The following is a 16,980-nucleotide window of genomic DNA, read 5'->3' on the forward strand; positions in this document are numbered from 1 at the left end:
CAAATACTTACTGCTAGCAAACGAATAACAAGCGACACCAATTGTTCTTCGGAAACAGATAATATCGCTGTTGAAAACTTTTGACATATACATATACTCAGGGGTGAGTAAACATCATGGATAATAACTCAAAACTGAGTAAACATGGTAATTATGAAAATTTGGGTAAATGTTACTCAATTATCCAGTACCCGATAACTCACTTTTTGACATTTTGCATAAGAAAACCAAACTGAGTAGATCCTAATCAAATTAGAGTTAAAATAAAGCAGCGTGTACAAATAGAGGTGTGCATGATACAGAGCACATTTTTTCGGATACGTTGGAGACGACAAGTACTTGGAACAAACTACCAACATGAAGCGGCTATCAGAAAGGTAGCAGGAAGACTGCCAAAGACGAGACGGCCGGTTCTGGAAGAGCATCTTCAGGATGCGGCTTCAGGACTGGATGTCTTGTCATTCCGGGCTTCAAGCGAACCAAAGAAAACGCGTCCGGCATTCTGCGGCCGCCACGCTCGAACGGTGTTGGACGATTGCGAAGGGGTGTCGGATGATACTGCTACCGTGTAGATCGTCCCGCTCGAATACCCCTCTGGTGTTTACCAACGAAGGCAACGGTCCAGTCTATAGAAAAGGGTATGGGAGACAATTTTATATGCGGAGTTGAGAGAAGGGTTATGCCTCGATATTTTCTAAAGTCGAGTTTGTGTTTTTTCGAACTAAAAAAAAAATATACCGCATCCCGACGGGACTTGAACCCGCAATCTCCTAAACTACGAGGGACGGTGGTACTGTTCCACAATCTATATGCGCTCCACTATTCACATTCCACTGCCGACTTATTCTATTGCTCATCCCTAACTATTTACACACACTGCTGTGCAAGCGTTATTTATGCGACTGAAAGAAATGTCTTATTATACACAGAAGAATCAGCTGATGCTGATAACTCTCATAGACCTGTGTGATCGGGACCAAAGTCCTTGCAAGTGCGACACAACAACGGAAGGTGCTCGGTAGGGCTAAATTTCTATTTTTAACAACGGCTTTTACCCGGTTACATTCATGTTTATTAAGCAGAAAATTTATGCAGCAGGGGAAGCGAAGCACGACTCAGACTGACTTTGGTCTCGATCAAAGATCTAAATCTCACCTCCGTCCACAGAAACTGGTCTGAGAAGCTGCTGCTGTTCTCCTTGGAGCCTCTTGCTCGCATGTATTTAGTTTTCAACGCATTTATCCGCAGTCAGATTCGTCTGGCCGTCGCAAGGCTAAGTTTTATGATGTTGAAGTGATGTGCGAAGCCCAGAAGGTGGACCGACCTTGTGAAAAGCGTGCCCTTAGTGTCAATCCCAAGTAACAATTTAAGTCGTATTGCATTCTTTTAGCGGTTTTCATGACCAATTTCGCAAAATTGCTGTTAAAACTAGAAATACTATCAAACCTCCTGATAACCGCTATAAGTTTGCTTTACAGCCAGGTGGCCCACCCTTGCCAAGCTTATTAAAGCAATTATTAGAATGGCAATAAAACTGCTTTAAAACCACATGGAAATAGTACCGCATACTATAAGCAGCTGGCATTACCTCTTTAAGAGCGCAATAAGTTTGGTTGCATTATTGTGCTCTGCTACTTAGTAGTACTTACCACAATAAGTCCAATTCAACTTTTCATTGCTTGACAGCAACCGTAATAAGTTGATTTGTTGTGCCGTTCCTGCACAAACACCAGAACATCACGCCACTTCTTTTAATAAGGAAATCTCTCGTCGCGGGAGAAATGTTTCATCTGTGCTGGTTATCATCGTGCAATCGATTTTATTTGATGGTGATATTGTAGAAAGAAAAGGAATAAAGAGGGGTTTTTGGTAGGTTTTGTAGCTCTCAAGCATATGCGCATGAATTTTTGTCGTGCATTTTGAGAACATAGGCGCTTAAAATTTATGCGCCATCAAAATAGTACGGGCTTACAAAAATGATCTCATTGTTAGCAAAAATGAATTGGATTGTTTTAGCTCAGTTTTTCAGAAAAAAAAATCTAGCCGTGTTCTTTAATACAGAGATAGATCAAAATCAACTTTGGATGTTCAATTTATTTGTTAGTTAGACAACGATTCGATTTTCGTTTCAAGATCATAAAAAGTTTCAAAAATATCAATATGGCGCGGTTGGTAATTAGTTGGTATCAATCGTAGCCGCAATAAGCCTAGTTCAATGATATATATGTTGTAAGGTGCGGCAAAGGTTAGATGCCTGTATTATAAGAGAAAAATAAAAGAAAAATATAGTAAATCCCTGGGGCCTAGACAACTTTATTTTTATAGAAAATCTCTTTTATGGAAATAGAGAGGTGCACGAAAAAAGCAACGATACATACTTAGTTTAATTGAATATTGAATATATTTCGAAATATATCAATAGTGTCTTGCCTTATTTTTAAGGACGCATAATTTAACGACATAGGAAGTTATTTTCAACCGAAACAAGACAAAACTGGCGATAAAATTTAAAAAAAAAAACTACTACCGAACAGTACTAAGTACTAATACTAAGTTTACCGTGTTAATTTATTAGATTTTTGGAGTTCTACGTCATCAATGTTCACAAATGCGCTGCAAGATGCTCTAAAGCATTATACACACATCTTTCGGAGACTGCGACAGAATTCTGCGTCACACTAAACCAACTAAGCCGCTATTGTCTCACCTGTATGTATATCATTACCTGCACATACAGTTTGACAGGTTAAAACTGGGCACTTATAACAATTTTATGAGATATTTTTCATAGCCAACTAGTAGTTTTTTAGATTTTGAATGACCGCAATAAAACTGGTTTCTATGTTTTATGACAGCAAGCTGGAGTGGTTTTATGGGGCAATAGATAGTAATAATTAAACCAATAATAAGGCAAAATCGCATTGACTTTTGCCGGTTTCATTGTAAGTTTTATTAGAGTTTTATTGACAGCTATCAGTGTTCATTACGACTTGCTATTTTTGGCAACGGGTTTAACCGCCATAAAACCGTTGGTAATATTCGTTGCTGTGATAAAACCGTTAGAAAACCAAGTAGCTATAGAATTGTTACTTGGGATGCCCACCCTCCGGATCACATCATCGAAGGCGATGTTTAACAGCCAACAGAAAGGTTCATCAACATGTCTTATAACCTTCTGCGCGATTCAAAGAGAATCGAGAGTATCCCCGAACAGCACACATCACTTACGTCATCATAGCCTTGCTCAGCATCAGGTAATCTGAGTTCAGCCGTTCTCGGTGCACTGTATCATAGGCCGTCAATGAAGATGTGATGTGTGGTCCCGTAGTATTCGTGACATTTCTCGGATAACTTTTTAAGAGCCCCCAAGTAACATTGGGAGACTTTTTTTGTTTATTTTCCCTTTGATTAAAAACTGAGTTATTTTTACTTGAAATAATCTTTAATGAAATTATATTTTTTGCATAGTAAGCTAGACATCATTACAATCTTTCGATTTGTGGCAAGAAATCGTTGAAAGCCTTTATTAATGACGCTGTTTATTACAAAATAGAGTGAGAAAGGAAAGAATCTGTCATTGTTAACCCCCCCCCCCCACTGCCCTTTTGAAAAGTTACGTGAGATTTCTGTAAGATCTTTCGGATCGAAAAGATCTGGTCATTGGTGGCGTGGGCTTCTAGAAAGCCCGCTTGGTACTGGCCAGAGCTGCGGAAAGTCAATACCATACTACTGTAATTACGCCAAAATGATGCAACACCAGTATCAGCCAACTACGATGCATGGTTCATTACAAAAGAGTTTGCGATGTTTCGATGATTCTGTTAGCGTCAACTCTCACTCTCATTTTTTTCTTGCTATCTTTCTCCATCATTCGGGTATGGCTGTACTGAGATTGAACCAGCAGAAATATCAAGTTAATTTGACAGCATGATGTTATTAGGATATGTTGTATTAGGATGGCAAACATAAAATCAATGATTTTTCTTCAATTGATATGTATGATATTGATATATGGTCGGCGTGCGAACAGACTGAACTAAGCGCCGTTTTCTCAGATTGAGTTATTGACACCCAGTGGATATGAGTAGTAATAATCTATCTATTATGAAGTAACGAAATCGTTTGGGCATTTGATAACGATATTATAACAAAAATTCTCTGTAGCAGCTTGCCTACACAGCAATCGCGGCGGTTAATGTCTTTCGACGCTTGGTTCGGTTTGGCTGCACGCCGACTAAAAGCATTGTCAATAAACAACTATTAAGGCTCGAATACACACACGGCGTAAACGCGCCTTCCGTTGGGACGCCTTTCAACCAGAACCTTCTAGCTTTGTCTTCTAGTGAAGAAGGTAGTCGTTCGCCGCCTTCAGCTGCGTACTTGACTGCCTTCCGTGTAGACGCATCGTGCCTTCCACGCGGTCTTGTGTCGCCTTCTTTTGGCGAAGGCGCTGGCCGTGTTGTATCATTTTCCGCCTGCTGGTAATTCTAGAAGTGTCTTGCCTTTTTTTTTCTACCAACAAACATAAACAAACATGAATTAGGTGGCATGACGACAAGAAGGTTAGCGCACGCCGGAGTTCGAGACGGCTTGATTGCTCCTTCCGTGTAGACGAGTGGAAGGTGGCAGATGCTAGAAGGCACATTAAAAGGTTTTAAGAAGGTACTGACAATTCTCGTCAGGAAGGCGTTGTCACGCCGTGTGTGTATTCGGGCCTTTACTTCGTTTTGTAACTGAGCGTATTTAAGTTTGGTACATTTTGAATATTCTCAGTAGAGAATATGCTTTTTAACACCAATTGTAATAAACACAACACCAATTGTAATAAACAAATTCTATTATTTTTTTTTCAAATGATCTCATATCTGAAAAATAATATTCCATTTTTAGTTACTCTTTGAGTTTATGAATTTGACTCTTGAATATCGTGCTTGTTGTAGCTTAAACCAAAAACAGTGTTAGTTCGCGGCAAAAAATGAATCGCGGGTGGCAAAACAGAACACTTTTAACTATGTATGGGTATGAATATTTATATACAGATCCTGTTAAATTTTGGCACGGTTCAACTTTGAAACTGTTCAATTTCAGTTTCAGTCATGTTTGGTTTTGTAACAAAATCTAGTTAAACAAATATTAAATTAAAATCGATCATCCAAATTAATCTCATTTCAATGATCTTACCAATGGCAGAACAAACGCTAGCGTAGTAATCCCAATACAGCAAAGGAAATCAAATTCAAAAAATCCTGATAGCAACAAACTTCAAGCTGGCACTGAAATAATCACGCTACTGAACCGATTTTTGATGTTCCAAAAATCACCTAGATTTGCATTGCAGTGATATTTCCGAGTAAACTCTGTACATTCACGACGGTTGACAATGAAAACCCGAAAATGGCAACAAAAGAGACAAGATATTGATTCACTTGTCGGATCTCCACGCTTACTGTGATGGTTACTGGCTGTTCATTAGAGAAAAAAACGAGTGCGATGATATTTTCTTTCTCGTCATAGTCAACATTTTGCTTGGATTAATCGCAGCTCTGGTACTGGCCCACAACCTTGCTGACTAAGGGTTATAGACGACAGAAAAGGATCTGCGAGAGTATTTTGTAGGTGGCAAAGATAAACAAGATCGACAAGTTACGACATTTTAAGCTTGTCGTCCTTTTTGCGAATGGGGCAGAGGACTCTCTTCATTCAATAGCTTTTCCTCCTTCCAAATCCTGAAAATGCAGGGCGCTAGCCAGTGCTTGTTGTATCGCCATTTAGTTTTCCATCCTTGCCGTTACACATGAAAACTAGCGGCACATAGCCTTTACGAAACTGGTTCCCCTTCTTATAGTACTTTCGCTATCGCTGGCACAAGATACCTGCTCGAGCTCCTAGTGTTCATCCTCCTGGTGGTACTTGTTTCGTCTGGAGATCGCGGTAATGTACTTGGCCTTGTTCTTTTTTGTTCTCCACCAGCCGTCCTCGAGAACCAATGCACCAAGCCCCTCCGTCGTGGGTTGTACCGCTTCGAACTGTTGCACGTATTCCTCCGAAGCCTGGGAGTCACGGAGCCGCAGGGTTCGATGATCTTCAAGTGGTTTTATCCTTGCGGCGAATAAAAGTACTTCGGACTCCCGGTCAATCAATAAGCAATATGATATTGTATCAATTGAAGGCTGAAACCAAGGCAAAACCGTTGCATATAGCGAAGAAAACAAGTGCTTTTTTACTAAGTCAACGTTCCCGCTCTTTCTCCTCGTGATACGTCAAATAAATTGGAAAAAATGGGCTGCGAACTAGTTTCTCGTCCACCTTATACGCCAGATCTAGTCTCTAGTGAGGCAGAGATGGAAACAAACGACTTTTTTTGAGGAATTTAATGCACAGAACTACAAAACTGGCACCGACACGTTAGATGACCGCTAGGATGAGTGCATTACTCTAAATGTAATAAACGTAATAAACTGTTAACAAAACTGTTAATCAACATTGAAAAATATCCTTTTCTAACTGCGGCGGACTAGTTGCGTGTTCTAATTTATGTTGTTTTGTATGAAAAGCTATAGTAATTTTTTTTAATCCTGCGTGCCAATTCGAAAAAAAAACCTCTGAGAACCTAGACGATATCTCTGAAATAACATTTGATTAGGCATTACACAATGTTCTCTGATACTAAACCTAACGATTGTATTAAAAAAATGAGTTTTAAGCTGACTCGAGACCTCTTTGATGCTCGTGTGATTGACAGACTTGCTTCTATCTTGTAAAGAAATAGTCTCTCAATAGCATTAAAAAAGTTGACGTGTTTTGAATAAAAAGTGGAAAAATATGCTTACGTAATTATTGAACGGCCCCTAAGGCTTGTTCATGTACTAGCCAGTAATTCACAGTTTTGTAACTACTTGTTTTTGTCACTTCTCTACGAATTTAACGATTTTTAGATCATCGTTTCTAAGGTTAAAGTTTGTGGAACTCCAACAATGCGCCTCCCTGCTCAAAAATTAGGGAAATCTCCTAAACCTAAACTGAAAATTAGCGTCGCTAATTAGCGATTAAGCCTAATTAGCCCAACACTTTAAGTTTTCTATTCTCCTTTAGTTAGCATACGAAATTCGTTATAATAATTTTTATCATAATTTTCATCATATTTTGAAATTACATTCTATTATCGACTGGTCCATTTCTGTTCTCGTCAATATTTTTGGGTTTTCTTATGTAATCCTGACAAGTTGTCACAACATCCTGGTGTGTCATGTAGGAACAAAAAGGAGAAAATAATCATACGAAGAGTCCTTCCATATCTACCATAAAATATTTTTGTGATCTCAAATTGATCACTTTATTAATTTGATTTATAGTGGTTGTTTTGTGTAGGAATATGAAGATAAGAATACAAGTTTTTGTAATTCAATTAGCATCAAATAATGGTTTGAAATTTCGCAAATTGAGGATTTTGGACACGTCCCGCGACTGAAATTCATCAAGGCCACTGCACAGTTTTCACTGAAAAATTTGGAAATTTGGCATGGGATTTGCAGCACAAACAAGATAATGGACTGTAAAGAGAAGAGTGAAGTCTTGACCAGATGCTTGTATCATATCGATGAAATTGAAAAAGACTTCAATCCTTCTAATTGCCCCCCATTGTCGATCAAACGAGAAATATTGGACCATTGTCGAACGGAAATTTATGAAGAGTGCCAAAGTGACTCGGAATTCTGCAGACATGAAATAAAATGGCCGTTGAGGTTAACCAACTGAAAGTTCAAACTACGATGGGGAGTATCCGAAGGAAAATACGATAATAAATCAAAGATGTAACGGAATTTTTTTTATCAATATTTTTTTAAAAGAACAATAAATCATCTGCAGTTTTAAATAAAAATATTTGTGCTTTAAACTAATTTCAAGATACAACTGGTTTAGCAAATCCAGATACACAGCAGAACAATAATTCTTCTGTGGTGCTGCCAGCACTGGTGAGTGGCACACCCCTGTTATCCCCAGCGAGTGAAAAATGAAATGTCATATTTATATAGTCGAACAGTCGAGAAATAAAGAACACGCGGATTCTTCGTTGTACAGGTTTACTTCGTTAAATACGTTTAATTGTTCTGCGGAATCCACATTGGTGACCCCGGACGCGAAAAACAAACGTTCACGTATATCGTCGTGTAATTAGCAAACGTCGAAAATGTCACAAAACGACCAACATGAAAATGCCGCGATTGTTGGCGGAGTGTCGGTAAAACTTCCAGATTTCTGGAAAAACGATCCAGTGATGTGGTTTGCACAGGCGGAAGCACAGTTCGCTTTGGCCAATGTAGTACGAGACCACACCAAGTTTTATCACATAGTTGCAAAAGTGGACCAATCCGTTATATGCCACGTAACTGATCTCGTCACGAACCCACCAGAAGCAAACAAATATCAAGCCATCAAGGAGCGCTTGATCTCAAGATTCCAAGTTTCAGCGCAGGGAAGACTCGAGCGACTCCTGGGGGCTTGTGATCTCGGCGATATGCGTCCAACGCATCTGCTTGCTAAGATGCAAGAGCTGGCTGCTGGACTAAACGTCACGGATGAATTGATGAAAATGTTCTTCTTGCAACGTATGCCACTAAATGTGAAGACCGTGCTCTCCATCAGCGACGGTACCATCGGCAAACTTGCCGAAATGGCAGACAAAATGGTGGAATGTCCGGCAAACGCTATGGTCGCCTCTACCAGCGCCACCGGGACAGACGCCGTTAGCGAATTACAAAACCAAATAGCAGCATTGACAGCTGAAAAACGTAATCTCAAATTATCCAAAACTCCCCACAGAAGTCGATCATCATCGAGATCCAGTCGAGGTGCTGAAGATGAAATATGCTGGTTCCATCGTAAATTCGGTGCACGGGCTACAAAGTGCCGATACAGTCCAAAAAAACTAAATCCACGTTCACTCGAAACGGCAGAAGTGAACGTTAACACAGCAAGCTGCCGTATATTGTTGTATGATCGTTCATCGAAAATGAAGTTCCTTATTGACACCGGTTCGGATGTATCGATAGTTCCTGCGACGAAGAAAGACAGAAACAAACAAGCATCATCATTTGCCCTACACGCAGCAAATGGATCCCAGATAAATGTATACGATAAGCGATACGTTACTACTGATTTGGGATTGCGTCGACGGTTCAACTGGCTTTTTCTTGTAGCAGACGTTAGTTTTCCTATCATGGGTGCAGATTTTCTCGCTTCGTTCGGCATTTTAGTGGATCTTAAGCATCAACGCCTGATAGACGGGCTGACGAAAATTTCTTCAACGGGAGGTTTGACAGACGCTGCGATTCATAGCGTAACCACAGTTGCTTTAGATCATCCATTTCGGAAGCTTTTAGCAGAATTTAAAGAAATAACACTACCTACAATGATCAAAACGACAGTACAACATGACGTAACTCATCATATACCAACAAAAGGGCCGCCGAGAGCAACCAAATGCCGCCGAATGCCCCCAGACAAACGGAATGCTGCAAAAAAAAAGAATTTCAAGTGATGATAGACCTCGGTATTTGTCGTCCCTCTAGTAGTTGCTGGGCTAGCCCACTCCACTGCGTACCGAAGAAAAGTGGTGAATGGCGATTTGTCGGGGCAAAACCATTTTTACAACGCTCGATCTGGAGAGAGCATGCCACCAAATTCCGGTTAATGCGGAGGACATACCTAAAACTGCTGTGATTACTCCGTTTGGGCTGTATGAGTTTACACGAATGCAATTCGGCCTGTGCAATGCGAGTCAAACCTTTCAGCGATTCATGCACAAGGTTTTCAATTATATGGACTACGTCATTGTCTTCGTGGACGACATTTGCATTGCTTCTAGTTCGCCGGAGCAACACTACGAACATGTGAGAGCTGTTTTCGAGCGCCTAAAATCTTATGGTTTGGTGATTAATGTTACTAAAAGTTGCTTTGCAAAAACTAGTTTCGATTTTCTAGGATACGTGGTTAACAGAGACGGAATCCTACCACTACCGGATCGAGTGAAGGCTGTCACAGAGTATCCAATACCCTCTACCGTCAAGGATTTGAGGCGTTTCCTTGCACTGTTGAACTGTTACAAGAGGTTTATTGCACGCGCATCAGACCTCCAAGCAGACCTGCGAAAATTAATACCTGGAAACAAGAAAAACGATCGGCGGAAGGTGCTCTGGACCGAAAAAACAAAAATGGCGTTTGATAGATGCAAAAAAGCGATAGCTGAAACCACCCTCTTGTATTATCCCGATTCGTCAAAACAGCTGAGTCTGCTTATAGACGCATCTAACACAGCCGCCGGAGCCGTATTACAACAGTTTGAAAAAGGCAAATGGGTCCCGCTTGGATTTTATTCTGAGAAATTTTCTAGTTCGCAGCTCAAATATTCAACTTTTGGACGGGAGCTAACAGCAATGAAAAAAGCGGTTCAGTATTTTCGTTATATGTTGGAAGGAAGAAAGTTTATAATTTACACCGACCATATGCCATTAACGAATGCGCTGTTGTCTAACCCGAGTAGTCGCCTTCCGCATGAAGAACGATATCTACGATTCATCTCGCAGTTCACTAACGACATTCGACACATTAGTGGGCAGCATAATATAGTTCTTGATACGCTTTCGAGAGTTGAAACGATTTCGGTTCCGACCCCGATTGATTACAACACAATAGCAATTGACCAAATTAACGATGTCGAATTGAAAAACTTGCAAAATTCACAAACTGCTTTAAAAATCGAATTACGGCAAACAGCCTTAGCCTCGCATCCCTTATACTGTGATGTTTCCCGCGATAAATAAGGCCTTACATCCCACTTTGACATAGCCAAACTGTTCTTAATCCTTTTCATGGGATAGCCCATACTGGAGTACGTTCTACGCGACGCCTTATAGCAGACCGATTTGTTTGGAAAAACGTGAACAAAGATGTAAAGGTGTACGTTCAAAACTGTTTGCAATGCCAGCGCAGCAAAGTGCAAAGACACAACATAGCCCCATTAAAAACTTTCCGCTTCCAAGCTGCCGTTTCCGTCATATCCACGTAGATTTGGTTGGACCACTGCCGCCGTCAAACGGTTATCGCTATTTGCTTACAATCATCGATCGTTTCTCCCGATGGCCAGAAGCTGTACCGTTACAAAATATTTTGGCAGAGACTGTTGCCCAAGGTATGTGCGTTACCTGAATTTCCCGTTTTGGCGCACCTGAGACTATCACCACAGATCAAGGCAGACAATTTGAGTCTGAGTTATTTCTAGAGTTATCTAAAACGATCGTGAAAACAAAAAATAAAACGTCAAAAACAACTTTGTTTTGGGCTGTATTTCGAATATAGCCCCGATATGAAACCTACTGTCAAACGTGTAGGATTGAGATAGGGTTGCCATTCCCCTGATGGGAACAATTCGTATAAAAAAGAATAACGTTAAACCGCAAAGTTTAACGGAGTTTGTTTATTCATGCCAAATGTTTGATAAAAAGTCAAGCTGTAATGCGTGTCGTCTGATTTAATCTCTACAATGCGCAGTTGCTGCTTTACGCTAATCATCTTAATCTTCGAGACAACATTTTGGCTGAAAATCGAATGCACTGTTGAGAAATAACGGAAAAAGGATGGCAGCAGCGTCGGCTGTGCTACTTGGTTTCGCGCCACAACGTGATTGATGTTTGTGCATGTCTGAGTTATTTCTAGAGTTATCTAAAACGATGGGATCCAAACACATTCGAACTACTGCATATCATCCACAAGCAAATGGATTGGTGGAAAGGTTTCACCGTACCTTAAAAGCAGCAATAATGGCCGTAGATGCAAAACACTGGTGTGACCGCCTACCGATGATAATGCTGGGCTTACGTACAGCGTTTAGACCAGACTTCGAATGTTCAGTTGCAGAATTAGTTTTTGGTCAAATAATACGACTTCCCGGGGAATTCCTGGACGCCACGTCCGACGACACAAGTAGAACCTAGTTTATCGAACGGCTGAGAGGTATGTTCGAGCATCTGACACCAGTTGATCCACCTCATCATGCTAAACCCAAGTTTTTCGTAAACCCTAAGTTGGCTACGTGTAGTCATGTCATTGTTAGAATCGATGCAGTCAAAAGACCTCTGGTTCAACCGTATGAGGGCCCATTCAAAGTTGTGAAGCGCTCAGAAAAGTTTATGGACGTACTGATAAACTCTAAAGTGCTTAAAGTATCGATCGATCGACTTAAGCCAGCGTTTACATGCGATCAAGGTATAGGTGAACACCCGTTACCGGACGAAAAAACCAAAATTACACCATCAGGGCATAAAGTCAGGTTTCTGGTGTAATTGGGGGGGGGGGGGGTCTATGTGGTGCTGCCAGCACTGGTGAGTGGCACACCCCTGTTATCCCCAGCGAGTGAAAAATGAAATGTCATATTTATATAGTCGAACAGTTGAGAAATAAAGAACACGCGGATTCTTCGTTGTACAGGTTTACTTCGTTAAATACGTTTAATTGTTCTGCGGAATCCACACTTCTATTAGGACGTCATTCAATAGTGTAAAAAGCCTACCAGTTCTTTGTGAACCGTCCTGATAACGAACTGTAATACACTGTAGATTGTATATAACACTTGATAAGCTGATAAATTTTAATTTGTTTGAGTGGAAAGGCACATACAATTGATTGTGTCCTTGTCATTTGCTATTGACCACTACTTACACTGGTATTTTTTATGCATACATTTATTTACCGTACACACGGTTGATACTGATAGACTGACATAGATAGAAGCGTATTGTGCTTGTTTTGCGATAAAATTCGATTGGCGAGGCATATGAACTATATGGCTGGTGCGGCAGGTAAAGCTGCGCTTGTGTGATGTGGGTGCTCCCTTCTTCTTACTTTGTAAAAATGCTGCTGCCACAATGACTACATTAGACACATGTCGAAGGGGTCGTTTCGATTAACGACTCCTGAAAATGACTAGAAGACGTGCTAATCGCCACCATGCTTTGGACGCGTATGCCGACTCTAGGAAATTAATTCGTGTTCGTAACATAAACAAACAGCGAAATTGCTACCGAATGTTTAGAACCCTACAAGAATGAGAAATCAATAAATTGTTGTTTTGTCCAGTGCAATTAAAATAGTACCTTTATTTTTATACTTAAAAGCAATTTCCTCCACGTACTCGATATCATCCCAGAGCTCAATCGATTGGATCATGCTGAATGGAAGCTGGTGGGCAAACTCGTACTCGGGGGTGTGCTGCGTGTCTTCCGCAAACACCTTGAACACCTCCTCGTGGAATCGGATAATAAGAGTAAACTTTTCGTTGCGGTCCAACATCCAGTAGTTCTCGTAGACGTCCTCCGCCTGCCAGACGAGGTTCTTCCAGTTGTGAATCACGGCACTGCTGCCGTCGTCGTGGAAAATGGTTTTAAAATGGTAAGCGATGTGTGGGGGCGTTTGTTTGGCGGGTACCTGGTCGGGTCGTGGCAGACAGAAGTTGATAGAGAACCTGGAAAATTTTACATGTTGTAGCTCTTGCCATCCGCACTGCGTCGAAACCTACGCTCTAGCATCGCTTTTAAGTTTTCCCCGTATCAAAATTTCGTCATCATGTTGTGGACTTCGAGGAAGCTGCGCTACGAACGGACGGACACTCATTTCGATTGCTGCACAACCACAACGGGAAGGACACTTTTTAGAACTAATTATTACTACTGGCACGAAAAAGTCTTCATTCGAAGAAGGCACAACCTACACTACACGAAGGCACGTACCACTGACGGAGTCCAACTGAATGGTTGATAGTGCCGTCACGTTACAATTGCCAATGCGTTTTTGGGTTAGGAGTGGGTCGCGGGAGGAAAATATTTTTGTTTTGGTTTTCCATCAAACGGTGCCACTTGCAACTCCGACACACTACCACCATCACAGAGCGGTGGTTGTTAATGTTGTTAGTACGCCCACCGTAAACAGTCGAATGCGTTGGAATCAGGCCTATGAAAAGACGCCATTTTTCTATGACCGAAAAATAACAAGCAAAATATTGGAACCACAGTGGGTTCGAAATGGAAATGGAGCCACAAAAAAAGTCACATACAACCCAGTGCAAAAGCTTAGGCGCGTCTAAGGCCTGGTTGGAATGTTGACAGGGTTGACAGCCGAGAGAAGAGTTGTCAGCCAAATAGGCTGCTTGAGTATGTGAACCAGGGGGATGCTAAGGAGGTTATGTTTCATGAACCAACATCTCTAGCAGACAATAAAAGAAGAAGAAGAAAGAGAAACGTTATTTGTAAACATAGGGTGTAAATAGTTGCAAGCTATTGAGTAAAGAATACTGTAAATAAAATTTACTGTGTTTTGAACTTTCCGGCAATCCGAACGATCGTGAAAACAGAAAATAAAACGTCAAAAACAACTTTGTTTTGGGCTGTATTTCGAATATAGCCCCGATATGAAACCTACTGCCAAACGTGTAGGATTGAGATAGGGTTGCCATTCCCCTGATGTGAACAATTCGTATAGAATAGAATAACGTTAAACCGCAAAGTTTAACGGAGTTTGTTTATTTATGCCAAATGTTTGATAAAAAGTCAAGCAATGCGCAGTTGCTGCTTTACGCTAATCATCTTAATCTTCGAGACAACATTTTGGCTAAAAATCGAATGCACTGTTGAGAAATAACGGAAAAAGGATGGCAGCAGCGTCGGCTGTGCTACTTGATAAGGCAATCCACGAGACAGTTGCGATCAGCTGATTTCAGTCTGTTTTCAACTTATGACAGCTTTACGTATGTTCGATCGGTCGCAACTCGGATGCAACCCGGATCCAGAAGCGTGAAAAACAAATGTTTTTCGATCGGTAGCTCTAGTATTGCGGGTGCCAATCCTAAATACAACAATAACAAATCACGTTTGATATTATTGCCGACATTAGAAGATTTCGGTTTTGGTCGTGTTTTGGTTTCGCAGCTTGAAAAACAGCAACGATAACAAACGTACAAGCATTGAAACGTCACCCGTGGATTGCCTTATTATCTACACCATAAAAAAATGACAACGAATTGCGACAAAAATTGCAACGTCAAACAGAATGAAGTACCGCGTGAACTCTCCGTGCGAAAATACACAGAAATCAAAATTGCGAAGCTGTTGTGTAATTCTGTCTCTGAACATAAAAAGGAATTTCTCGATGACTTGCCAACAAGTGAGCCTTAGAAAAAACATAAGAATCCGACATCGAGTCTTGAGCTTACAGATTTCACACAGATTCAGTTAAAATGACGAGGAAGTACCTGAACATAAATAGTTACAGCTAACAGTAATTATCACCGGCAAATGTCGCAATAGAGCAAAATCATTTCAAATCGCCTGGAAATACGCGAAAATTTAATCGACCATTTTTGATTTTAATGAAACTTTGCACACGTATTTGGCTTAGCAAACTGAGCATTTTTCATAGGTGGAGGGATTTTTTACACCCATGAGTTACATTTTAAAAGGGCGTATGCCTTTTGGCACAGGTTTTATTCGAAGCATTGTAGCCCAGAAACCGTTGGTTGTATAGAAAAACTGTCTGAGAATGAGTTGTAGGGAATTAAAAATGCACCATAAAAAATATACACTGTACAAAAAAAAATTTTCTTTTGACCAAAAAAAATTTAAAATAAACATTAAAATTCAATTTAAAAAAAAAAGAGTTGAATTTTTGTTATTTTTTTTTATAAAGAAACTTGATGTTAATACGCAACTTTAAAATGAAAATCCAGGTTGGAGAAATGAAAAATAATTTTTTTATGGTAGATTAATTTTTTTATGAAAATTCTAATTCGAACATTTTTCAAAATATTTGTATTCTGATGATTTTAAAAGATGCGGAAAGTCATTTTGAATCAAAAAGCTCTTGGTAGTAGACATTCTAAAGGCATTGGTTTTCGAGTTATTTCTAATTTGAGCTCGAAAAATAATAATTATTTAGGAAAATACACGTTTTTCTTAATTTGTCCATGAATCTCCAGCGAAAACCATACGTTTATTGGAATGCTTGATCAAAAATATACAATTCATTCTTTGACAACAAAACGATTGTGCGAACGGTTCTCAAGAAAAGAGGTAAATGTTCTAAGTGATATAAATATATATATATATATATATATATATATATATATATATATATATATATATATATATATATATATATATATATATATATATATATATATATATATATATATATATATATATATATATATATATATATATATATATATATATAAGAATCAAATATATATTTCGAGTTTTATTATTTTAGGAACATGTTTTCTTATGACATAGATACTTTACAGAACTAGTTTCACCTTATATTTCATATACATCATAAGTAAATGATTCGTCGTCTTTTGAAAACAGCTTCGTTTGTATCTTATTTTCTGGAATCGAAACAAAAGAATAATACTTTTGTGTGGCAGCTATTATTATAGATTTTTTGAAAATATTGCTCCATTCTGTTACTCCTTGTTCATATTCTTCATATGATACCCAACTAAATGACATTTTGATGAATTTTTATTATTTTGCTGATTAGACCAATCATACAATTCTTTTGCGCTTGTAATGGAATGTTCATGTTCTTTAGCTAAACTTGCATTTCCTGCCATTCGTTCTAATATGCAACCAATTGCATCGCATGGGCCTTTACCATGAGAAGTTGCAAAAAATGCCACTCTGCATCGCCGTTATATTTTGTTTTGAACTTGCAAAGTTTTTTCCATTTTTATATTGTGAGGCAGCTCCATCAGACAATAATATCGCTTTTTTCAATTGTATTGTTGTTTTCAAAAAACTCATTAATTTGGCAAGGAACACCTGAACCGCAACAGTATCATGATGGAGTACTTCCGATATTATGATGAAGCTGATATTCTTAAGTGTTCCAGATTCTAAATAGTAAACAACGAAGGGATGAATGGTGGCTTGA

The 16,980-nt window shown here is 39.5% G+C and overlaps 1 protein-coding gene across 1 annotated transcript; it reads right to left on the reverse strand.

The window, feature by feature from the left end:
* Positions 1-12,475: 12,475 nt before the first annotated feature.
* LOC129728979 (galectin-4-like) lies at positions 12,476-14,058 on the reverse strand. Its single transcript, XM_055687454.1, has 3 exons — positions 13,571-14,058; positions 13,149-13,516; positions 12,476-13,091 (listed from the first exon to the last, which is right to left on the reverse strand). Exons 1-3 carry the CDS (start codon positions 13,663-13,665, stop codon positions 13,084-13,086), a joined length of 471 nt encoding a protein of 156 aa, XP_055543429.1. The 5' UTR covers positions 13,666-14,058; the 3' UTR covers positions 12,476-13,083.
* Between the last annotated feature and the right edge of the window lie 2,922 nt (positions 14,059-16,980).

This window comes from Wyeomyia smithii, chromosome 3, assembly GCF_029784165.1.
Source record: "Wyeomyia smithii strain HCP4-BCI-WySm-NY-G18 chromosome 3, ASM2978416v1, whole genome shotgun sequence".
Taxonomy (NCBI): Eukaryota; Metazoa; Arthropoda; class Insecta; order Diptera; family Culicidae; genus Wyeomyia; species Wyeomyia smithii.

Excerpts from the sequence above, each read along its gene's own strand:
- LOC129728979 (XM_055687454.1), bottom strand. The coding sequence starts at position 13,665 with ATGAGTGTCCGTCCGTTCGTAGCGCAGCTTCCTCGAAGTCCACAACAT. Across the intron at positions 13,517-13,570 it reads CTTAAAAGCGATGCTAGAGC|GTTCTCTATCAACTTCTGTC; the intron begins GTAGGTTTCGAC and ends AAAATTTTCCAG.